Here is a 26676-nt window from a genome sequence, read left to right as displayed (position 1 = left end):
ATATGCAGGACACCTTTAAACCTTTAAGAAATTTCTTGACCTTACAATGAGAAGTCAAAGGAGGAGTCAAGGGCAGACAAGCAGAAATGGCTGACAAATGTGCCTTCACAGAAAAATAGGCCAAGCCAGACTGGAGCAACTCACACAAATAAGAGGGGACCACAGGGATCCACCAGTTAGAAAGGGTCCTGGTTACGAGCATGGCACCAGACCAAAAATCTTTCCCACTTGGACATATAAGATTTTCTGGTTGAGGGTTTACTTGCCTACTGTAAAACCCTGGACACATCCTCAGAAAAGAGGTGCCTGAAAAGATCAAAATCCTATCAGCCACAATGTCAGCTGCAGAGAGGACAAGTGAGGATGGATGAGAGACCATCTGTCCTCTGTGTGAGGAAATCCAACTGGTGCAGTAATGTGTGGTGATTGCCCCTGGCAAGATGCATTAAGAGGGGAACCAGTGCTGCCTCGGCCAAAAGGGAGTCACTAGCAAGATTCTGGGGGAATACAGCTGAATCTTCTGCAGAGGTTTTGGAAGTAGAGGAAGAGTGGTATAAGAAAATTCTAAAAAGAAAAAGTAAATATAACCCCAATGGGGCACTTCTCTGATGTTGCTAAATATTCAGTACAGCAACAAGATGTTCAAACCAATTGGCCACAATCGCATTTGAACTCGCTACAAAAGACATTCTGGGTAATTGCATCTGTATGTCATTTATGTCCTACATTCTGTGCAGGGAGCAGAAATGTGATGTACAGTACAAACAAGATCTTTTTCAAGCTTATCTATACTGGTCGAACGAGCTACCCATGGCGGGACATCCCTTTTTTAAGGAATACAGCAACAGGGATATATAAAGACATCAGCAAAGACGTGAAGAAAGTAGGAAATGTCAGAGGTAATGGCTGGCTGCCTGGTCATAACCAGACAGTTATATCAATCAGCACTGAACCATCAATAAGCACAAGTTATAATAACAATGATATCAAAACACCTAGCAACAGCTAGAAGCTACCTTCTGTAATCACTAATAATCTCAATGGATCATTCAAGACAAATTCTAGACATGCACTACTTGCACAAAAAAAGTCCCTTCTCTGATCTGATGCTCCTCCTACATAAAGTAGGAGTGGTAAGTCCTAACGCCTTAAACGTAGACTCTCAGCTACTATACATGACAGCAAAAATAAAAAGCATACTTCTATAATCTAGCGCCAGTCCTAATACCCTCACTTTCTATTGTCTGACACATTTATGTACACAGGGAAATTAAAAAAAAAACATATTGGGTGATCCTGCTCCCTAACACACTACATCTGGGTAACTGCCCCTTTGCCTCTGTGTAGCTACACTTATATATGGGTGATATTCAGCTGTTCAAACATTCACTTATTCAAATGCTGAGAAAACTGGCAAAAGTGATTAAATATAAAAAGATTGCAAACTGATGATCTTCACAGGTATGAGATCCAAGTACAGTGTGGACTGGGTATTTGCCCATTCTTCACTGTAGTGTGATATTGGAGTTGGTACATATAAGTTGCAGGTGGTGTTGGGGGGTGCAAGGGGCATTCCTGTCTGCAAAAACAATAGTTTTTGAAGATTTTTTTTTTTGATTTTTCAATATCATTTTTAAATGTGTTTGGGTACTTGAATTTCAAACACATTTCTTGATGTATTTTGTGCTCAATGTTTTTGTTATGAGGAGTCAATATACATTGATATATATATATATATATATATATATATATATATATATATATATATATATATATATAAACACATACATTCCCAACAAGTGACAGTGATAAAGTATGTATGCTGTAGATAATCACCACTTTAATTGTGCAACCAAAAATTTATAAAAAAAATGTCACTGTTTTACCAACATCATTAATCAAGGGCACTCAATAAATTAGATTAAATTAAACCTATAACTAAGAAAAGAGTGACTTTGCATATAGCAATAGAAAATGCACAAAAACAATCCTAAAAGCAAATTTGCCTACTTAAATTAACTCCCTAAAAAGGAAAATTCCTTCAGATTAAAGTGAAAAAAAAATCACAAGGAAAAAAAAATACAAGGACCCAGGTATGTAAATATTATTACTATATTAATTTCTTGTTAAACTTCTTGTTGATTTTTGTACATATCTACTGTGGAGCATTTAATAAATAAGGACCACAACTAGCCGATCAGACAATTGCATCACTACCAAAATTTACCTGATTCTAGGTATTTACACTAATATGCAAGTAAGTAAAAAACACGAGGAAACTGTAAAATTAACAAATCCTAATGCACCCCTCACTGTACTACTAAAATACTTCAAAAAATAAATTAACTTTTGTAAAAAAAATAAATAAATAAAAATTACCTTAAAGCTAATCTGCACAGGTGGCATAGAGGGATAAAGTCCTAACTACACCCAGTTGTCCCAAGTTCAACTAGCAGCTCAGGTACTTGACAGCACAGGCAGGTAGGATGGGTGTGTCTATTCTGGGGGGGAAGCAGTGGTTTCCACTGAGCTCATGCCATTGTTGTAATGACAGAACTTCAGTTATCGTGATATAGAGAGCCAGTGCCAGCAAGACATAGGTACAGCTGCCAAAACTAGCATCGGTAGCTCTTGTTGGGAACTGGAAAACAGTCATGAATAACTAAACAAAGACATATTTTTTATGAGTGTGCAAAAAATTGTGCTAAAGAGGTAGATGAGATGAAGGGAAAATTCTTTATGTAAAACAGATCGACATAACTAGGAAGGTGACGGTAGCAGTCTGATGCCTCATGCCTCATTGTGCCAACATGAAGAGAATACATATAAGAGCTGCAGGTGCTGGCAGTGACTGACTTCTGCTGTATGCCTCAATGAAAACATACATAGCGTATAAAAGACCAGTCGATATGAGCCAGCAAGCTGGACAAGTTGCTGGCTTCATAAAAGGGGTGGAAAGAGGAGCAGAAGAAAATAGGAAAAAGAGTACAACAATCAGAGGAACTCATAGAAGGAACACAGTAAGTATAGCAGATATAGGGGAAGGTAGCACACTTCTGTTCTATGTATATTGGGCAAAAATGAAATGAAAGTGGGAGAAGGTTTGGGGAGAAGAGGGGGTGGATGGCCAACAAGGGAATGAATACAAGCACAAATGGAGGAGCTCAGACAAACAGGTAGAAACATGCATACACAATATGGGGGAAACATAAGATATACATAGAGAGTAAGCAGAGATGTGCAAACACAAGGTGGGGAGACATAGGATATACATAGACAGTAAGTGGGGATGTTCATACACAATGTGGGGGAGACATAGGATATAAACAGAGAGTATACATATAACAGCTGCAGGTGGGTGACTGATTATGCAGGACCTAATTACTGTTTATCTGTATTTGGATACTGCTATTAGACATTGAATGTTCTGTGTTTGCAGTTTAAATGCTAATTGAATATTTTCAAGGTATTAGTTTATCTTATTCTATTTCTCATTTTTTCAGCCTCTCCTCCCTATGAGTTTTTTTCCCTTCTTCACTGCCAATCTGAATATCACCTTCTTTGCTCTTCCGCTCCGTTCTCCCTGTGGGCTCACTCCTGCCTTTTGATTCCATCCTCATCTGCCATGCCACTAATCAAACTGAAATAAATAAATAAATAAATGTGCAAACACAAGGTGGGGAGACATAGGATATGCATAGAGATCAATGAAGATATTCATACATAATGTGGGGGAGACATAGGATATACATAGAGAGCAGACAAATGACTGGGGAAAGGTGGAGTACAGGTAGTGTGCCAACTGCCAACCAACCTAGAGGTACCCTAACAGGACTCAGTAATGGAGGTCCTGGAAGCAGTTGTCTGGTAGCAAGGGTCACACCTACATTTGATAGCCTGAATGGATCAGCCAACTGCTGCAGTGAGTCTGATACATGCTGCATGAGATGTTGATCTATAGCAACCCAGTTTGCAAACACCTGATTATCCATTGTCTCCACTACAGTCTCCAGCAAAAGTGATTGAGATGGGCTATCTACATGGGTGGTATGGAAGCCCACCAGTGTGGCATTCCCATTCCAGTCACCCACCTCAGCCACAGCCTCAGCCAAGGTAGCAGTGGGTGGTGGTTGGCATGCATGCAGCTGAGATGGACCATTCTGATCTACACAAGAGAAGTAAAAAGGGAAGGGTGCCATTAGTGAGAAAGACCAACAGCTGGTACACCATTCTTAGAACAGATGTGGAAACAGGATGCCATTATCCCAATTGTGCCGTCAGTCTCTGCTATCTCCTGCAGCAGTCACTAGCATTCTCCTCTCACTCTGCCCATGCTGAAAGATAAAACGTATATGTAAGCCATCACATATCACACAGAGATGTGACTAAGAATACAAATTACAGTGTAAAACTGGAGCCTTTTGTATGCCTGCAAGTAATCAGAATTTTGAGATGGTAACCAAAGCCCCAGATGGATGCTATACTGTCATGTGAATGTTCAATGACCCAGAAGCAGGACAGATAGCCCACAGCTACAACAGCACTCTACACTACCACATGTAAGCACAATGGAGTACAAACAGCCACATTACTACAAGTTTGTTTAATGAAGTAGATATGTGAAATGGTACTCAGAGCCCCCCAGGGGGTACTGATATGTTACCTGCTCCATAAAGCAGTACAGTGGCATAGCAATACAGCTGCCAACAATTGCAAATGCAATATATAGACAGTCATCCATTACAATCAACCTGGTATATACTTGGATCTGTTAGACAAAAAAATATTATAAGAAACAGAGGTTTGAAAGACAGAAAAAAGATCATTAATTGCAGTAGGACACACACTTAGAAAGAACAAATAATTACTCTGCCAATACCATCCCTGCCTCACTTCTGCTTCCCACACCCAAAGATCTTCAGAGTGGTAGCTTACCAAGTCATCATATTAGGTGTGCATTGGTATGGGAAATGCCAATCATCCTGGTCAACTGGTTTGCCAGGTCTTACCAGGCTTACACCTTTGTAATGGAGCTGCATAATGTCCCAAAAGCCACACCCTGAACTGGCTGTATAGGAGAAATAGCATTATTTTGGACCCCATAACACACCAGGCAGGCACTGCCCATGGAGCTGTAACATTGGCAGGCATCACCATGAATCTACATAAATATGAAATGTCAGTACGAAAATCACACCACACACAGGAATTTTAATGATTTTAAGCACATCTTACTGCATGACATAGCATGTTGTGCAGACATGCACAGCCTTTCTTCATGGACAGGAGTCATTGGCATATGCCTGTGATGAGTGGCAGAACATATGTATGCCTAATGTTGCTGATGTACTCCTGTGAAACATGGTGATTCACAGGCACTAGTGCAATCTTACTTCATTAGCATATGAAAAATACTATATATTAGCAGCTTTTACAGGAAATCCACCATGTTTGATACCAAAATGTACAGCAAGGAATCAGCACAAGCAGACTTATCTGAGCAGCTGAATGCTTTACCTGACAGCAAAGAAGCCGGAATTTCACAGGACAGAGCCTAGAAGTGATACCCAGTAGTGTTTACCCCTTGATGATTCAGAGTTAACCTTTCCTGCAATATACACCTGCAGCTATAGGGTGTGTAGTTATGTATCTTTAGACCTACAACTATATCCAAGGGATGGCAGTCCAGTGAGCTCACTGCAACAGGACTACCTCCACCACCCCATCCAGTCTGCCCTAGTCTGTATTGCACCATTTTGTACACATGTGCCATGCTTACTACTAAGCAACAATAACAATACTGGTTGCATTAGTGATCTGGACTTTCCTGGCCTGCTACAGACAGCTGCAATCAACGTAAGCACAGCTTTCCCACACTTTCTCTTTATATTATATGCTTATCTGTCATGGGTACATAACTGCTAAAGACAACACACATGCTACACTGGCACAATATCCCTGCCCCCTGTGACATCCACATGTTTCTGTGAACTCCCACATTTGCTGTCAGAGAAGCTCACAGTTGTTACAGTTCTAAGTGGACTCTTGCATATTAGATAACACAGCCATGTATTTGTACAGGTCCACTCCTACCACTACACACCTTGCAAAACCACTTGGTTATGTTCTGTCCATCATGGAGACACTGTTATCTACCTGTCTCCATTCAACCCTGTCTTGTTCTCATTAGCCAGGGCAACATATGTATGACAGTACTACCTTACTCTACCAGTGAATTACTTGCCTACTGTTATGGCCCACTGTCTTCCTAGGTGTAGACATGTCTTCTAAAGAAAGTAAATGGCAGAGGTTAGAAAAGTTCAGCTCTGTCAAGGATAAACTGATGCTACAGGCACTCAGGTCCCATGGGTAATGCCTGTTTGATAAAGAGGATGCCCATCAACCTCTATGGGGCCATGTGTAGGACACCGTGGTCCACAATGTCAGAACTATGGGTTGGAGTAATGGCAGAATGTTGGAAGCTTGAAAACAAAATGCTAAGGTAGGCCACTCAGAAGCCACACAACATAGTTGCAGAAATGGCTGCAACTGGGGAGGGGTCACTTCCCACTTAGGCCCTCACAAATGCTGAATCATTGCTGGCATCCCTCCTTGTAGATAATAATGGAACAGGTATCATACAAGAAAATATGGACATAAGTTCTCAGACTGGACTGCACATACCTCATGTGGTGACTAGCCAAGTTAGTATATGGTACAACAACTGTGCCCAGATGAAGATCAGGGAGCACACACGGGCCACTGCCTATGTACTTCATATGTGCATTGGGTGTGCATACTGAGAGGAGGCTAGCACACTATGTGACTGATAATTGCCAGCATGCATCCTCTTCTCATATGCATACATACCACCTGGCATCATGGCTTGCACGGCAGGCATGGTCATTCGGTTATTTTATGTACTATGTATTCACACAACAGACTGCTGCTGTGGTGGCACCTAGAGATTCTAGGCCAGCACAACAGATTGGGGTCAGCAGCTGCTCATGGTCTGAAGATGATACTGACACACGGATTGACTCAGAATCACAGGAAACCATCACATTGTCTCCTTCCTGGGTGTTCCTGCACCCATTATCCAGGGTGACACTGTGGACTCCCCCATATCTGCTACTTTAGTGGATGCACAGCATGGAGACTCACCATGGAGGGTCCCCTATGAATAATGACAGTACCACTATTACCTTTTTGCCTGTGTTAGCAGACCAGTGCACTGCATCTGACATGCTGATATCCACCATACACAGACTATGTGGTTAAAGGCATTATCTTCTGTCACAGACAGCTTCAATCAATATATTTTGTGTAGGGCTATAATCCAGGCACAGTCTACATCTACCCACACTGACCTGCAGATTAATGGGAAGGCATGTGGCTTCTGGGAGGATGTCATTCAGTTCTACCAAAGACTTCAAGACAGAATATATTCCAGGAACAATGTTGTGATGGAAATCCTGTGCTGTGAGGTAGTACACACATCCATGACCACCTCTATGAGGATATTAGCTAATGCTGCTGTTGCTGTCCCATACCCTAGTGTTGTCAATAGTTGGGAGCATGTGCATATTTGTGGTGGATACATGGGATGGCCATCACTGGGAACAAAGTCTGCACATGCCATGGTTGTGGTATCACCATACCCCACACTAGGGGAGCTCATGCTGCAGAGTGGCTCAAGATGGGACAGCTCATCTGTGCATACCTACAGATTTAGTTCCTTCAGTTCTCTGTCTCATGGATACTCTATGTCACCTGCATCTGCCACATCACAGATAACTTCCAGATACTACAGATTTAGTTCATAGGTGTGTACTAGGCTAATGACCACTAGGGCCTTTTTACGCCTAACCATGCATCCCAAATGTCTGACAAATTCTGGTACCCTTGATAAATGTAAACAGGGACCTGGGAGATGAACCATTTACTGGGTGCCTGTGTCCATTAGAGATAAAGGTGCCAAACTAGGGATGAATTTCTTGTTCCCCATCCAATTGTCCAAGTTACACTTAAACTGGGTTATGAAGGAACTTTGCTTCACATGGATGGGAAGCCTGTTCCAGAAAACAGGTAGTCTCTGGGATATATGCATGTCATTCCAGCAGGTCCTATTTATATCACAGAAAAGGTTTAAGTCTTTAGAATGGATTATTCTAGTCATGTGTGTTTTGCTGATATGCAGGAGGTCCATCAGGGTGGGGTCTGCTAATGCCTGTATGCCAGGCATATATCTCCCTTCAGCAGCCTGTAGGAGACAGAATACAGGGATAGGGCTTTGTGATGGTCTGCAGAGGACATGTTACTTATGCCCTGTACTCTTTTAGTGAGTAACCTCTGTGGGTATTCCAGTTGTTGGATGTATCTGGTTAGGTATATACCAAAGGGGACATTGTCCTCAAGTATAGGTCTGATGAATGCTGAATACAGTGGAACAATGAACTCCTTGGAACTAAATGCCATTTATTTATAATTTGTACAACATGTGACACTGCCAGCCTAGCTATCTGGATTTTGTAAATAATCATATGTCATTTGTGAATATTAATATGATTCATATGCTTGCCTTACAAATGTAAGAGAACCGTATGTTATGTGTATATTAAACTACTAGTGCAGAAGTGTGTGTTGAACAGGGTTTGTACAGTACTGAGCTTCAATGATGTGTTTACAGTGTATCCTATTGGAAAAGGGCAGAAATGTATATAAACTATATATCTGTGCAAATGTATGTTTTAATAGTAGAAACTAGAACATACAGAGTTAACTTACAAAACTTCAAGAAAATAAAGTTGAAATTATTTTATGATTGTAAAGAAAAAACAAAAAACAACCCAAATGGAACTAAAAAAAAAAAAAAAAAAACTACAGAGGAGCAAAACAGAAAGCAGACAGACAGTCAGATCGTATATGTGTCTGTCTATACTTTTTCTACACCGTTGCTGACAAGTAGTTTATTTTATGATTGTGTTATCTCTCAGTTTCGTGAAACAGACACAATGTCTACAGCTAGAAGTTTTTCTATTGTCTTGGAGAGAAGTAATTACTAGGTCCAAAATGTAAAAGTGTTTAATTGTTTTATGACTTCCAGTTCATATAAAACATCTGAGAGATATGCATTTTTAACAGAGAGATGTTAGTTTGTTAGCCTGGGAACTAAAGGCAGGTGATAAAGAGTGATGTCATCCAAGCTGACCCAGCAGTAATGTTTGATAGTAATTTAAGAACTCTTTCAGAGAGAGACTGTGTGCATTTTGTGTTTTGTCTTGGACCTAGCAAGAACAGCCACTCATCTGCATTTGCCTTGCTCTGTAAGTAAGCTATTTAGGGCATAGTATCTTTTAGATACAGACATGACTATAGTAAAGATTAGTTTACATGTTTTCTGTATTTATTTGAGACTGTCCTGCAATGTTGTTTTAAAATATTTCCTGTGATTCTGAAGTCTGTAGTTACTGTGTTGATTGAGTATTCTCTTGTTCTTTTATTATTTATTATTAAATATATTTAAACCTATCTTTGTGGCTGATATTTGTGAGACATATTTAAGCTCTCAGAGTACTTGCATATGTATTTGGTGACATTGTACAGGCCACTCCTAAATAACCTTGCAAGTCTTGGTCACACTTACCATTGGGATTATTACACAGTAGGACTGGTCACCCTTTGGTATGGGCTGTTAGGTAGCTGATAAAGACAGGTTGGTGGCACTGATAACTACCTTATAGTCTGGGCAGAAGGGGGCATAGCTAGTAAACCTATGCCAGCCTTCCCCAGGTGTGTTTGTTTGTATATAAATCAAATCCCAAAGAGTGTGTGTGTGTCAGCTACTTGGGCAGGGACACAAAGCACTGGTTGTACAGAGAGTGTGCTGAAGGTCTTGGCTTGATCCTTCAGCTAAGATCTTAACCCTATAGTTGTGCTAGTGGGGAGTCTGATTGGGGATCTGGAGAAAGAGGAAGAAACCAGCCTCAGACTGACTGTGATCTCTGTGTACTCTTAAGGGAAATTGTACTTTACTGTGTGTGTGTACTTGTCATCCTCTCATTGTATACATCCCTCCCTGTTGCCAGTGGTGAGGATTGAGGCTCCTTCATTACTGGGCCAGTGTAGGGGCATCACACAACATAAAATGATTTCCTCACAACTGTAGAGACATGATGGTCAAAGGCTAGATTACTGTCTTCATGCGTCTCCAAGTCCCTGGACTACTGGCTTGACTGTTAAGGATGTATTGTCAATATGATAGCTGCCAGGGGTGGATGACTTCCTGAATTATACAACTTTGCATTTCTTGGTATTTAGTTTTAGTCAATGTCTCTGACACAAGTTATTTGTCTGTGTCAGCCCTTCCTGGTGAACATTAGTGAGAAGTGGGGGATTCTCTGACTTTTCCTAATTTGCAATCCTCTGCAAATTTGGTCGGCCATAGGCATTGGTCTTGACTTCAGGGAAATAAATTCCAAAAAGGAGTGGTCCTAGGAGTGATCCCTGAGGGACTCTGCTCATGACTGTCCTCTTTGTAGAGCTGGTCTTCCCAATTCTAACTTCCAGGGTCCTGTCTGTGAGCCAGCTGGCTATCCACTGGGTGACATAAGGGTTGATACCTAACCTCTTGAGTTTATCAACAATGCCCAAGCGGGTGTTGTGTCAGATATCTTGGCCAAGGTAAGGTAGCAAGTGTGAGCCATTCTGCCCTCATCCCTTGCTTTGGTGACCTTCTCAAAAGAAGTCCACCAGGTTAAGTAGACATCACCTGTACTTGACAAATCCAAACTGAGTTGGGTCCAGTGTCTGGAGGTTTCCTATGTCATTATTGATCAGTTCCATGGGAATTCTTTCCATTGTTTTGCATATGAAGCTAGTGAGACTAGTGAGATTTATATGCAAAACCATGGAAAGAATATGTGACTAGTGAGACCTATGGGTTTGTAGTTTCCATGGTCTGTAGAGGGCTGATTGTTGCTGTTTTCCATTCATGAGGCATGAAGCCTGTTTTTGAGACTATGGTTAAATTGTGATTCAAGAGATCCTGATAGGTCATGTTTCATGGTATTTAGAAAGCATCCTGGGATATTGTCTGGGCCCATCAATGCAGTATTTTTGGCCTTAGAGAGAACATATAGGACTTACTCTCTAGTGATAGTGGGGGAAGTTATATTTAATGGTATTTCCTGAGGGAAAGTTGAGGAGGAGAGTGGGGTAAAGTTAAAGCTAAATTTGTCTGATAGCAGGTTTGCTATATCTTCTGCCTCAGTATAGATGGTTCCATTAACAATGAGCTGTGCACACAATTGTGTATTGCTTTTGAGGCTGTGGACATAGCTAAATAATGTCTTGTGGTTGTCCTTGGCTTGGGAGGCCAAATTTACCTCAAATTTGGTTTTGCTAGACTTTATTTGTCTTCTGAATTGTTTGCATAGTTTGAAGATAGTGTTTTTATCCTGCTAGGTGCTACACCTCCTAATTTGTGCCATGATTTTCTTCCTTCTGTTATACAGCCTATTAATGTTGTGATTCCTCCATGGTGGCTTATTATTTGAGTTAGTTCTGTACTTATTACTAGTGGGTACAGCTGCCTCTGTGCAGATATTAACATGCTTGTATAGGATTTCTGTGGACAGTTCCACATAGGCAGCAGTGTTCTCAGAGTTTATGGGGACTTGAAATTTTGACAGTTTGTCACTTAATAGTAGGAATTTAGCTTTCCTGACCATTCCAGGGTTAGCCGGGGTTCTAGTTTTTATGATTACTTCAAAGGAGAACATTTTATGGTCTGACCTTGCCAGAGAGGACATTACACTAGGGAATGTGCAGCACTCTCCCATATTAGTGAGGACTAGATCCAGTATGTTTGCACCGCTGGTCAAAATATTGACAATATGGCCCAGAGAGTTTGTATTTACAAAATCCAGGAATCTCTGTACCTGCGCATTTGGTGTCATATATGATTTCCAGTTAATAGCAGGATAATTAAAGTTGCCCATGAATATTGGGTTGGATGGTGAGTGCTTCCAGTAAGCTTAAATATGTGTTATAGGTTTCCTGGTCAATGAGGGGGACCTAAAGCTTGCAAGGAAGTGGTATGGGATTTTACCTGTGGTGATTTGAACTTGGAGAAACATGAGTGTATTGTCCTGTTTGAATAGCCTTGAGGTATATTTATTTTTTTTAAATAAATCAAGACACTTCCACCTTTAGTCCCTATCTGTGTTGTAGCTGGTCTAAATGTTTGAAAGGTGTTATAGCCTTGCACTGCTGGTGTGCTGTCTGCAGCTTTAAACCATGTCTCAGTGACTAAATATAGATTAGCATTCTGTAGGGTGAGGAGAGTTTGTAGGGAGCAGAGTTTCTTGTTTAGACTCCTAGCATTCAGCAGTAACACCTCTAGATTTTCTTGGTTTTGATTTGCTATGTCAGAACTAGTTTTAGTTTAGCATTCTCTAAAAAGGGCACTATAGAGAAGGACAATGTTTTAGCTAAAATTTGAAAGCCTAGAGGGGAAACATATAAATCATTCCTGGCAAACTAGCATGGTCTGTTGACCTTCTCCTTCCATGCTGGCAAATATTGTACTCCCTCAGAATGACAACAGAAACTAAGCCAGTTATTAAAGTCAAGTCATCTTCTATTCATATTGTGGAGAAGGTAAAATGATCCTCAATGATAGCATCATACCAGCCTGGTACACATATTCTGACAGTTTCATGATGTCTGTATTCATATAGTCTTGGAAGGTACATCTCAGGCCATTTACACCTACATGGACTTTGATTGAGTCACACTGGTATTTCTGGTCCAATGACCTGAGTGTGTCCATAATGCAGTGGATCTTGGCCCCTGGTAAGCAACTGACTGTGACTTTCTCCTTACTTACCCTAGTAAGATGGACATCAGTGTGTCTCACATAGAGTTCCAGTGACTAAAATGTTGAATTGTGTGGTGGCTTGCCTTATGGAATTAGAAGTAGAGGCTCCATGAGATATGGTTGTATGTGCTGATGTGGTTGTTGTTTTGAAAGAGTGCATTCAGTGCTGCTGAGAGCACGTGTTATGTGTAATTCATCTAGAAGGTCTTTCAGGTTTTGTAGGGTTACATTTAAGTGCTTCAGCATACATGGGTCCATGTGTCTGCTTTGTGCTGTGTGTGTGATGGAGTGCAGCATTTGTACTACTGATAACCTGATTGGCATTAGGAGTGCATTTATGTGAGAGCTTTGCCTCCAGTGATATTATATAAACATATCTTTCACATATCTTATCAGTTTGTTTGAGAATTAGCTGGCTGCCAGCAAACATGAGGCAATTACTACATTGCTTCAGGATGCCTATATCCACCAATCTGGTAATGGAGATAATGGGAAAGTTCATATCCATGGCAACAGGCCCTTTTTTATTGATTATATGATTGTAGAGAGAATATAAACTAATGTCTGGTTGGCAACTCTAGGGTAGTGCTTGTCACTGCAGACTAGTCACCCTGTGTGTAACTAGGTATTAGTGAAATTTTATGGGTGCTTTTACAAGAAAAATGTCAACTCAGGGTGCCTGTGTCTATACAGGGCACTGCCAAACACTTTAGGAGAAACTACTAAAGTAGACCATGATGACTTATGTATGAAGTATTAAGGGAGATATTCTGAAGTTAGGTTAGGCAGCAGTTAATCAAGCAGTATTTAACTGAAAAGAAACAATTAGCTTTCTCAACAATGATAAATAGTGGGGATTCACCTAATTGGCTACTACCTGGCTACTACTAGTGCTGGTCTCACCACAGCTTCATGCTACTGGGATTCAATGCCCCTTTGCTTCTTCTCTAACCAGAAGTAAAACAGTAGCACCCATCCCAAGATGAAAAGTATGCCACAAGGTCTTTGATAATCAACACTCTTACTCCAGGTGATGAAGAGGTCTGTAGGCTGATTGTAGCCTTTTTCTAGTAGATGCCTTGAATAGCAATCCGATCAATCTGGAAGATCCCACACAGACACTTACTGTCCAATCATGGACAATCAGGAATCAATGCCCTTTTCCCCTTCTCTCACCAGGTGCAAAATATAAACACAAATTTGAAGCAGCTACATATGAAACAGTTATGTTTTCTGGTGATCAGCAGTCTCCAGGAAATAATGTCTTTATGCTCCTTTGCTCACCAGGAGCAAAACAGAAGCACTAATCCCAAGATGACTGCTGAGAACCAGAATGTGGGTACACTAATGATCAGTGGTCTTGGAGTAGATGTTGCAGGTTTTAAAGGTAAGATGGAAAACTGGGTTAATATCCTAAGAGTTGCTGTGTGTACTAAGCAGTTAGAAATGAGAGGGGTAACTCAAGTTTAGCAGTCTAAGGGGAGAGCCACTGATTTTAACAAAGCAAGAGAGATTGGATGGGGATGGGCACTTTGTATTCTGGCCCTATGGAAAACAGTGGCATGATCAATAAATTTAAATAGCTGAAGGGGAGTGATTTCACAAAATGATTATGTTGTGCTTCCAGTGAAGGAGGCGAGGAAAGGAAATATGCAAATTAACATAAGGGGTGGGCAACTAGAGAGACACATCTATTTAAAAACACAACAATAACAGTGTAGGAGTGTGGAGGACACTTTGATTTCTGTGTGGCACACAAGAGGCACAGCTCTGGTCTCTTTCCTAGTTTAAATTTGCTATTTCTACCTGGTTACTACTATGCTGGTCTCATCATGGCTTCACACTTGTGAGAAATAATACCCCTTTGCTTTTCTCTCACCAAAAGCAAAACAGTGTCACCAATCCCAAAATGCGAGGCAAGCCACAGACTCTTTGACTATCAACATTCTTGTCCCAAATGATGCAGGAGTCAGTTCCTTCTTCTCCTACAGCCATCATTTGTAGCTAAAAGAAGTGGTTATTTCTTAAAAGTAGTTACACCCTACAAGGGATTCTTAATAAAATACATCTTTCCTCACTGCTTTGTATGCACAATGCTTGGTTTTACAAAGTGAGTTGCAGATGCCTCATCAATAAGTACGAATGTGACCAGCAGTGTCTCTCAGAGCTCATTGTTAGGACCTCTTGTTTTGGTATTTACTTCTCAGATCTCCAAGTGGAGAACCAAGACCACTGGCACTTAAACTTTGCATATAACTACAAATTAGAAAGACGTTGCTGGTGTCACTTTTGTGGTGTGGATTTGGAATAGTACTACTTCTCGCTCTACGGCTTTTTTGTTTTAATACTTGGTTGCTGTTGAAAGCCGCACTTTTTGGTTTTCTACAAATTAGAGGTTGTTACTAAGTCACCCTATGATACTCAAACTCCCTTGAATGAACTCTGCCAAGTAAACCCTTCGTGTAATAAACATGAACTCAAACTAAATTCCAGGGTTTGGCACTGTTGCTGATTGCATGATGAAAGCTTATCAAAAAGTTTGTTAATCTGCATAAAACATTTCAAAACACTATAACATCTGGATAAAAACTGGTTATCATGAGTGGTATACAGGTTGCAAGGATCTACAGATACAACTGAAACATGGCACAAGTGAGGATCATCTACTTTCAGCAGAAACCATCATGTTCTTCATGTGTCCACACTGTTATTACCTTTTTAGCAGTTCTAACACAGAACTGTTTACAGATCATCTGTTCTATTGTTCATTTCAATTGGAAACAGGAATAGTGCATTAAGTGTTCACACCTAGAGATGATAAACTGTAAGTGTATATAAATGCTGCAATAATTTTGTAGTTGGTACAGCAAATAACAATGGTCTATCCTAATACGAAACACAATAATTTAATATAAAACAGCTTTAACTGACTATAACACTACCCATGAGATTCTTACTGTTCACTGAATAGAAAAACTTATACAGGATAATAAACTGTGAGAGAATATTTTCTATACAACCAACCTGATGACATTTCCCAGAGTAGCAAGGCTAAGGTTCACAGAAGTCCCTTCCCTTAATCGGTCTCCTTCAGACCCTGAAGATTTCTGTCGTTCACTGCCCGCAAGATCCACCAGCGTTATGTTAGACTGCTTACTAATCTTCTCATCCAAGAATATCTGCAGCAAAATATTAACAATGCATCTGAAATAACTTGAACATGACCTTAGTGGATCTAGTTAATTACATAATCTACTAGAAGGTAAGCTTTTTTGAAAAATTAGTTTCTTTGTGCTTGTTTGATTACTTGCTATATGTTTTAATTGCCATCACCCATAAGCTGTTCTGGTTATTTAGTACTCATCATGGAAAGAATTCCATCCATAAGTATTCCATGTTAATTCACTACTTGTCCCCTTATATTTGAGGACATTAGTTTTTCCCGTCACATTCTTGTACTTTATTAATGCCCACAAACACGCCTTATTTCTCTGGTCATTTATTTCTCAGATGTCCATAACTAAGGAATAATGTTTAGGTTTGTGATTATAATTTTGATACTATCTTATTCATGACATTCCTAGTAACAGTTATGACCTTGAGAAGAAGTCTGAGAAGTATATATTTTTTTTAATCGAGGATTGTCAAAAATAAAATAAGCAATAAGTAAAATAATGAAATACTAGATACAGTACGTTGCAATGGCTTATAGTCCATGGACTATAAGAAATAATATGAGCAAAAAATAAATAGCAAATGCATCTTTCATGTTCACACTCTGGGAATTCATTTACAGCATATTTCAATGACGCTGTACAATTCTGCAAGTTCTGGCCACCCTCCAACTAAATACATTGTGGTGATATATTCTGGATCTGTCTGAACAATAAAGTGCTGGAGGTATACATCTCATATACATCTCAACTTATTTGTTCTAGAATTTTGTACACAGCTAAAAATAATGGGGAATAAAGGAAGAAAACCAGGGACAGTTTTTTAAATATAACTCTAATTCATTTAAAAAGTTAATCAAAGGGCAAGTGTTACATCAATTTTAATCTCTGACATTTTGACTGATTGTAATCCTCAGTGATTTACCAGAAAATATACATTTTTGAGGAGTAGGCAAAAATATGGGCAAAACCACAGATGTTAATTAGTTAAAAACAAACACTTATGGTAGGTAACACATGAGAGTGAAATAAGTAAAGGACATCAGTCTGAGTATTTGCAGAATGCAGTCTTGGCACATCTTAAGATTTAACAACAAACAAGCAGGCACTTACAAACTCTCACCTGGATGAAAACAAAAATCCATGTTAAGTCCAACCAGAGAATACATGTATTAGATTAAGCGTTTCATTCATGAATGTAAAGTACTTCATCAGAATATGAATCATGAAACAATCACTTCTACTTAAAAGCTAAAAACACTCATGTGATCTCACAGCCTGTCAGCTGATCATACCATTCAGTTCAATTTAAAAAGCTAGACATCTTTATGAAGTTAATTGCAATACACTACTATCATCTTTAAAATACAAATATACAATAAAAATGAAAAACACTGTACTATAAACTCAAAACTAAAAAAATTAAGACTCAAATACCCTCCACTGGCTGCTATGAATATCCACAGACAAAAGATCAATTTTTAAATGCTTTCGTTCTTTAATTTCATTGGAACTTTGCATATTAATATTGATGTTTGTTCCTTTCATTTGGTTTAAGTGTGATATAAGCCATAGCAAGTTTCGATTGGTCTGATTGGATCATTTGACTTTTTGGAAGGTTATTTAAATGATATTGATTCAGTTTAGATTTTTTTCTGATGAATTTCTAATGAAATTAAAGAATGAAAGCAGTTAAAAAATCAATCTTTTCTCTTTGGATAATCATCTCTGTCGGTGGAGGTTGTTTGAGTCTTCAGTTTTTAAAACTGCAAAACAAATTCAACAAGGTGGAAAAACAAAGCAAGATTGTAAAGGAAAGAAAGGAGCATAAATTAAAAAGGAACAAAACAAAGTATGAGGGAAAAAGTATACCCCCTCCCATCAGGTAAACAACCCAGTAGATACAATCAGTTCCCAGCCATGGATGTGGAATGTGAATAAGCAACACACAAGGAAACTGATTTCGTCTGCTCATCAGAAAAACAAGGATTTTGTTTTGGACACCATCCCCATAAGGACATCTTCAAGAATAGAGAGCAAGATGGACAACATCCAGAACATGCTGAAAAGAAACAACAAACCTTGGAACTTAGCATGAGACTGAAGGAGAGGGAGAGGTAGAGGCCAACTTTGATGACTTGATTGGATGCCTGTACAGCCATCACTGATGTTCATCTATGCAGCCTTGACAATTCTGCTGCAGGTACTGTGCCCCCTATTATCAGTGACTTTAACATCTATAATTTTAATTATGTGGAGCTTAATATGACATACTTTAATTTATTTTAAAAACATTTTTCCTTTGTCCCCCACCAGAAGGGTGGACATTTTCAAGACTCTGAATTAAAATTTTTCACTCGAACGCTTGACCCAACCCTGTTGTTTGGTGACAATTCATGTGTGGGACATGGGCCTATTCTGGGAATTAAAAGTACCTTCAACTCCCCTTTAAACCATTCACTTGTCAGTTTTGAACAGTACTGGAAAAATTAAATTTGGTCAGTTTGTAACACAAAAAACATATTTTCTTTACTAACATGAAGGCAGAAGAAAGAACCTTACTATTTAATTTGGCAAGGAACAAGTTTGTAAGGATGATGAAGCCAGATAAGGGACGGGGCTGTACCGATTGATTCAAATATGTATTTTGGTAAAATGATGAACATGTTAATTGACACTAGGACTTATGAGTGTGCTTCCACAACTGAACTGAACATCACTTATGTTAAAATCAAATGCATGCTTAATGATTTGTTGTCACAGGGTATGATTGCAACACAATAGTTTAATTTTTTATATGCAGATAAACCAACAGGTTCCAATACCCTTGATATCCTGAAGATATCTAAAACATCTCTGATCCACCACTAAGGCCTATAGCGACAGGCAGTAGATCCATTACAGAACCACTAGCAATTTTTGTTGATGGAAAATTTAAAAAATATTGTTGCTACATATATGCATATTTTGAAAGATTCCTGGCACATTTTTGATAGTTTAATGGATGTGGCTTACCATAGTTACATTATTTTTGTTACTATTGATGTCATGGACTTTTTCTCCATAATATACTACATCACTGCATTGTAGTGGTTAAATTATATGCTTGTAGGTCTCAATGATTTATCAAAGTGAGAAATTAAATTATCACTTGAATTTATGGAGGTAATTTTAAGAAACAATTATTTTTATTTTGAAGTTGAAGACATTCACCAGCTCTGAATGTGTGGCCATGGGTGCCACAAGAGTCCCAACTGGTGCTAATTTTATTATGTGGCACTGAGAGAACATTTTCATTTTAAATTCAACATTTAATAAGTACATACATTTCTATGCCCAGTTTTAGAAGACATCATTATTTTTTAGAGAGGAGATGCTACCTCCCTGGGTTCTTTTATGAACTACATTAGTAATGCCACACCCTTTTCAAACTTTACTCATAATACTAACCATGAAATGATTGATTTTTGGATGTTACAGCTTTCATAGAAAAAGGAATCACAGATTGCAGCTGTCCGGTCCCTCAGCATCACATACTCCAAGATAACTTAAACTGTAGACTTCACCATGAACCTGTGACAAACTCCTTGATCACTTCCACAACTTGTTCCTCACACTATAGTTCTTCAAGCAGGACTTCAGATATATACAGTGCCTGAAAGGAAAATAAATTGATTACCTTTAACTGTAGATTTCACCCTGAACCTGTGACTTACTCCCTAATCGCTACCATGGTTTGTTCCTCACACTATAATTCTTTGAGCAGGATGTCCAGATATATACTGGGACTGCAAGGAAAATAAATTGATTACCTTTAACTGTAGATTTCACCCTGAACCTGTGACTTACTCCCTGATCGTTATCGCAGCTTATTCCTCACACTATAATTCTTTGAGCAGATATATACAGTGCCTGCAAGGAAAATTGATTTAGGTTGAAGTTAAGAAATATTATTACTGCTCATCAGAAAATAGTCACTGTAACTAGTGACTACACCATCAGAGCTGTCAGCTGCTTGCTTCTTCCATACCTAGTTAAGTCCTCCCCCCATTTCTGTGTATCTACATTAATTTAAGGTTGTTGATTTGCTGGCAATACCCTAAACTCTAATTCTCTCCCTACCACTTATCTAATACTGCTGTAGTCAATTACTTAAGCAAAAATGGATAATATTTTATGTTAGATGTTCTACTAAGGAAGTTTAAGAGTTCCACAGAGTTTGGGAGCCTACTTTGATATAAGGGTTGCTTATAGCTTTATTTTGGCTCTGCTAATCCAAGGTCCTACCTGTTATGTTCATCCTTGCTGCATTCTGGCTCACTCTGCTCCCCTACCCTACCCCCAAATTCCAACCACCCCCTACAATTAGATTTATTTTGAACAAGCCACTTCCACTGAAAATGTACAGCCTATCCAATAGATCCTTCCAAACAATCCTGATACAGTATGCTGCCTATATTCTATCTATACACTAATTACTCTACCCCAACTGGATCCACCTCAATTTGTTACTCTCTCAAACATAATTTCTAGCAATTATCTTAAGTAAATACCTATAGTAACTTATTCATACAATCAGCATACCCTTATCTAACCATTGTCTAGGCCACAAAAAATAAAATAAAATAAAAATAAGGGTTGAATTTAAATCTTTAAACACCTACTCAATTAGCTCACTGCCAAAGTCTTAAAGTGCGCACATTAACTATACTTTATAACTTAACCACCTAACTAAACAATTAGCACATAACTAACATGCTATCCCGATACATTACAACACTCATTACTATCTCAATAGCAGCTCATCTAACCTTTTACCACTCCCAGCTTAATATCCAGCTATCCCACCATGGAATTTTATCTCCATGCCCTGATCAAATAAAAGGCATACACTTTGAGATATCTCCAGACATATACAAGTACAAACTCTTTAATCACTTCCCCTATACAGTAGTAAAACACATGAAGCAAATAATCCAACAAAACAATGTCACAAGATACCTTCTCCTTGAAAAGAACCAGACACCAGGCAGAGTAAGGTTATAAGCACTTTCGTTCCCTTTATTCACACTCAATACAAATGGAACTTCATCAGATACAAAACCTTACACACTTCCCCCCTTTTTATATACAATTCACTTGCTGAATCACAATCAATTAACTTAAATGAATTAATTAGTTAAATGTGCTCTCAAGTTAAAAACGCATTAATAAGTTCTTTAAAATATATTGCTATGTATAATACATAAATAATTCTCCTATAAAAACACATATATAATAAACATTTCATCTGTTAAATATATATATATATATATATATATATATATATATATATATATATATATATATTTATACTAACTTAATTGCTTCTATGTTCAACCACTTAAACCATTTTCATCTAATCTCATCTGCCTTTAAATGAAGCAAGCTCCTTAGAGAAATCCTGTCATTAATACCAGGAAAAACTGTAGCATTCAACAACACCTGCCAGTGTGTTTCCCTGTATTCTAAAAAAACAGGGCCAATTACCCCCCCCCCTCCTGTCTACCTACCTTTTCCAATAGACAGAAGAGGAATTTTTTAAAATCCTTACAATTTATGTTATGTCTAAATAAGGCATTTGTTTTATCTTGTCTCATAATTGCATAAATATGTTGGTAAATTCGCTTTTTAACTTCTTTTCTGTTTTCCTATATAATATGCACAGCATGACTGGCACAAGGACACATAGACAACTCCTTTTGTATTACAATTATAATTACCTGTCACTGGAATTATTCTATTGTGACCCTCTATCACTATATTCCTACATTCATAGATATACCTACATTCCCTGCAGCCATTGCACTTCCTCATATTACCTAATGGAATCCTATCTTTGTCTTTCTTCCTTTCAAATAAGTTCTTAATATTGGGTCCTCTTCTGAAAACTATTTTTGGTTTATTACCCAGTTTTTCAGTTAATCCATATGCCCCAAAAACACAATTCCAGTTCTTTTCCACCATTTTTACGGACCTCTACACTATCCTCATTATATGTTAGCACACAGCAAGTAGTTGCCCCTTCTGTCTTCTTAACATTCAACAAACTCTCAGGTTTCTTCAATAATGGGGGATAAAAATCTTCTCTCCTGCTTGTTACATAACTCTCCTGTCCCTCTAGGAAACTAGTTGGGTAACCCCTTATTGCCAGCATAGTCTTTAACTCTACCATTTGATCTTTAAACCTGTTGTCATCTGTCATTAGTCTTGATATTCAAATCATTTGGCCCTTTACCAAATGTCTTTTTTTACCAAAAGGGGTGGTCATTCTCAAAGTGCAGATAACTATTCGAATGGGTGGGCTTCCTATATATACATGATTCATAACATCCATCCCTTCTATTTTTATGGATGTCCAGATAATTAACTGCTTCTTTCTCAATTTTACTAGTAACATTCAATAAATCAGTAGTGGCATTGATATAGTTCAAAAACTCATCTGCCTCATCAAACCCACCTTCCCATATTATTAGAATATCATCCAAAAATCTATAATATCTAAAGATATTTTTCCTAAACGTTGAATTTAACACAAATTTGGTTTCCCAATACCAAAGAACAATATTAGCAAATATAGGGGCTACTGCTGCACCCATTGCTACACCTCGGGTTTGCTTGAAATATTCCCCCTGAAACCACACAAAATTATTTTTCAGAACCAATTCCATGAGGGTAGCTAAAACATGCACCGTATCCCTTGAAAATCTGGTTCCTTCCCTTAGTGCTTCCTGAAAATATTCCATTCCTTCTTCATGTGGGATACAAAGAAAAAGGTCCTTAATATCAATAATCAAGAAAATAGCTTCTTCCTTGAACTCATTCTTTGCTATACACTGTAATAAATGCCAAGAGTCCTTCAAGACATGTTCTTTATCCTCAAAAAATCCTTTTAAATGGAAATCTAGCATTTTTGCTAAAGGTTCTGTTTTACTCCCATCTGCTGCCACTATGGGTCTCATTGGTGGATCCCCTAATGATTTATGAATTTGAGGAATCCCAAAGAAGGCTGAGGTTACAGGATTGTTCACCTTTAAGTATCTCACCTCATCTTCACTAAAGGTATATTCCTGGAAAAGTTATTCCAAAATCATGTCTAATCTAGCATTAAAGATGTCAACCACATTCAGTGATGCTGCACTAAAGTAGGAACTGTCATTCAAATATTTCATCATTCTAGTGGTGTAGTCATAATGTTCCATTACAACTACCCCTCCCCCCTTATCGGGCTTCATGATTCTTACTTCTTGGTTCCTCATTAACTCTGTTAATGCCTGTTGTTCGTCTTTTGTTAAATTCTGGTTAATCCGTCTAGTCTTATTCCCTATTAAATTCCTGTACTCTGTTTCATTCAATCTTTCGAAAAGGGCCACTGGTGGTAATGGGGGGGGGGTTATAAGTACTTTTTCTTTTTAAGGTCACTCTAGTTGCATCACTCTCCTTCCCGTTCTGCATTATCAACTTTAAATTTATGGCCCTTGCAAACATTTTTAAATCTAAAATGGTGTTAACCATATAATTCTGTTTTTTAGGGATAAAACTAAACCCTTTTACAAATAGTTCTGCATGGGTGATATTTAATATGATTCCACTGTAATTATAAATCTTAAGGCCCTTATATTCCAGAATACAAACATTTCCGTTTTCATTGTTGTTATTACTGTTCCCTGTATTATTACTATTGTCATTATACATAGCTTCAGCAGGGACATTGTTAAACTCAAAATTCTGCTGTAAAAATATATCATTTCCTTCATTAGTTGTGTTCAATGCATCTAGATTTTGTTTGTTCCCCAAAGATTCATCACAGCATGTCTCATGTGTAATCTCAATACAATGCTTTTCCATATTTACATCAAAATCATTATACATTTCCTTAAGACATGCTTCATTAGATACATCATTACATTATACAGCATACTGTAACAATGAGGCCTTATTGCTAAAACTTTCATTTATAGTATTCAGTCCATTTCCAATGTCCCAGGAATCAGCAACATTCTCTTGAAACAGCATAGTACAAGGAAAGTCAGTATAACACTCAGTGCTGTCATTTCCACCAAACACAGGTGACCATTCATTTGTTTTACTGTGGATTCTTGTATAATCGATCTTCCCCACACATTTATCACCAACAGTCTTATGCATCACTTCAGTACTAAAACAGTTAGAAAAATACTTCAAGTTGTCATTAACAACAAACTGAGATGGTCTTACCGTTGGTAGAATGGTTGTGGTGGTGGTGGTGGTCTCCCCTTCCTTCTGTTTTGACCCCCTTGTTGCACACGATAATCTCTCCAATACTGTTTTTTGTTGTTGTTGTTTCTGGGTGTCCAGGAACCATACTTGCTTTTCAGCCATGCAGACCTTCTTGGCAATGGTCAAAAATCCTGCTCTAAACCAGTCCCTTACTCACCAAACACCTCCAGTTCATCAAACTCATCTTCTGGCAAAATTTCCACAACTTCTTCATCTATTTCTACGAATCAAACTCTTGGTCAACCACCTGCACCTGGAATCAGGTACGCCCTCTTCTGCTTGTATTCCTCCTGGTCTCTTTTCAGCTTCTTCTCTTTTTTCTTTTTAATGTTATTTTCGTGTTGCTCAACCCTCAGGAAGATGGTGGAATAAACCCCTTTGTTTGTCTCAAAGAGGCTATCAGCAGTTATTTCTCTTTGTAATGTCACAATTTCATCTTTCAAACTGCACATTATTCTAGCATTGTCTTTAATTAGTAACAGCATAAAGTCAATGCCTGTCCAATCAAACAGTTCTAAAAGTTCCCGGTGTAGAACTGAACCACTCTGAATGTTATTAGGGAACTTACAGATTCTTAGCCCCTTTGGTACTCTTCCCAGGCATATACAGTCTTCGAAAAACATGTTGTCAAGCTGTAATGCCATGAATTTTTTCAGAGTTTTTTCCAATTTATAAATTTTATGTTTATAATTGGAAACAGGGTCATCACCTTTTCTTGGCTGGCCCCCGAATCCGTCCCACAATGGTATTGGTTCCCTGTTCAGCCAGGAGAGGAATTCTCCATCACCCATTGCTTGCAAGCCTTTTCCATTCACTTGACCTACTCCAGTGGCATTCACATCTCTCAGTACCACCCCCGAGTAGGATATTCTAGCTTCCTGCAACTCACCAGGAGACTTTTCAACAGCAATACAGTTACTAACATTCATTTCTGTAGCAGTATGAATTTCTTTTGCTCTACTAGAATATATTAAATCAACTTTAGTATTAATTTGGGAAATTAAAGCCAAAAGCTGTGTAAGGCTTACACTGTCATCATTATTAATATTGTCCACAGACTTATCCATTGCCAGAAACTCGTCAGTAAACACTGGTCTCTAATTCACAAAAAATACTTGCTTGTAGTTTCTCTCTTCAGAGCCATCTTCCAAAAAAAGTATCAAAGCCAATAGTTCACAAAAAATACTTGCTTGTGCTTTCTCTCTCTTCAGTGACAGCTTCCAAAAAAGTGTCAAAGTCTTTCCTTGATCAAGTATCCTGTGTACCAATGCACACCAATATCACAATAGTAAAACACATGAAGCAAATAATCCAACAAAAAATGTCACAGGATACCTTCTTCAAAAGAACCAGACACCAGGCAGAGTAAGGTTATAAGTGAACTTCATCAGATAGATGAACATAGAAGCAATTAAGTTAGTATATATATATATATATATATATATATATATATATATATATATATATATATATATATATATATATTTTAACAGATGAAATGTTTATTATATATGTGTTTTTATAGGAGAATTATTTATGTATTATACATAGCAATATATTTTTAAAGAACTTAATGTGTTTTTAACTTGAGAGCACATTTAACTAATTAATTCATTTAAGTTAATTGATTGTGATTAAGCAATTGAATTGTATATAAAAAAGGGGGGAAGTGTGTAATGTTTTGTATCTGATGAAGTTCCGTTTATACTGAGTGTGAATAAAGGGAACAAAAGCACTTATAACCTTACTCTGCCTGGTGTCTGGTTCTTTTCAAGGAGAAGGTATCCTGTGACATTTTTTTGTTGGATTATCCCCTATACAGTAACACTCCTTCAGGGCTCACCACACATCTCCCTCTGGTAGATAAATACATAACCAGATTGCTTAATACTCTTGTAAACATACCATCCCATCTTACAATTAGTGGTAAAGTCCATCCAAACCCTGGTCCCACAACCACCACACCTAAACTTATAAACACATCCTCCCCCTGCCTCAAAGTACTCCAACCATACCTAGAAAGGGATCTGAGCTGCTATTAAATATAAATAACAGAAGTTTCCTTAATAAAATTCAGGAACTCCATGCTACCCTTTCTCTATACTTATCACATATAGCTCTATTAACAGAAACCTGGTTGAAACCAAATATTGATGACAATGAAATTATACCTCTAGGTTACAATATTCTTAGAGCAGACAGAAAGGCTAAAAGTGGTGGAGGAATAGCACTGTTATATAAAAATAACATCATATTGTAACCATTAGATCAAACTACCCCAAATTTCAATAACGTCAAATTACTCTACACTAAACTGAAAAT

General features: G+C 38.2%; 1 protein-coding gene across 1 annotated transcript in view; it reads right to left on the bottom strand.

Annotated features, from left to right (window-relative positions):
• The window catches only part of LOC122792408 (kinesin-like protein KIF28P), a 1102337-nt gene that overhangs the window by 814563 nt on the left and 261098 nt on the right, over nucleotides 1–26676 (bottom strand). Inside the window, exon 6 of the mRNA XM_044060197.1 lies at nucleotides 15908–16062. Within this exon, the coding sequence (XP_043916132.1) occupies nucleotides 15908–16062 (155 nt within the window). The remainder of the gene's footprint in view (nucleotides 1–15907; nucleotides 16063–26676) is intronic.

The sequence above is a fragment of the Protopterus annectens genome, chromosome 1.part2 (assembly GCF_019279795.1).
Source record: "Protopterus annectens isolate FY-2018-M chromosome 1.part2, PAN1.0, whole genome shotgun sequence".
NCBI classification, from domain to species: Eukaryota; Metazoa; Chordata; order Ceratodontiformes; family Protopteridae; genus Protopterus; species Protopterus annectens.
This window is presented reverse-complemented; position numbering and strand designations above follow the sequence as displayed.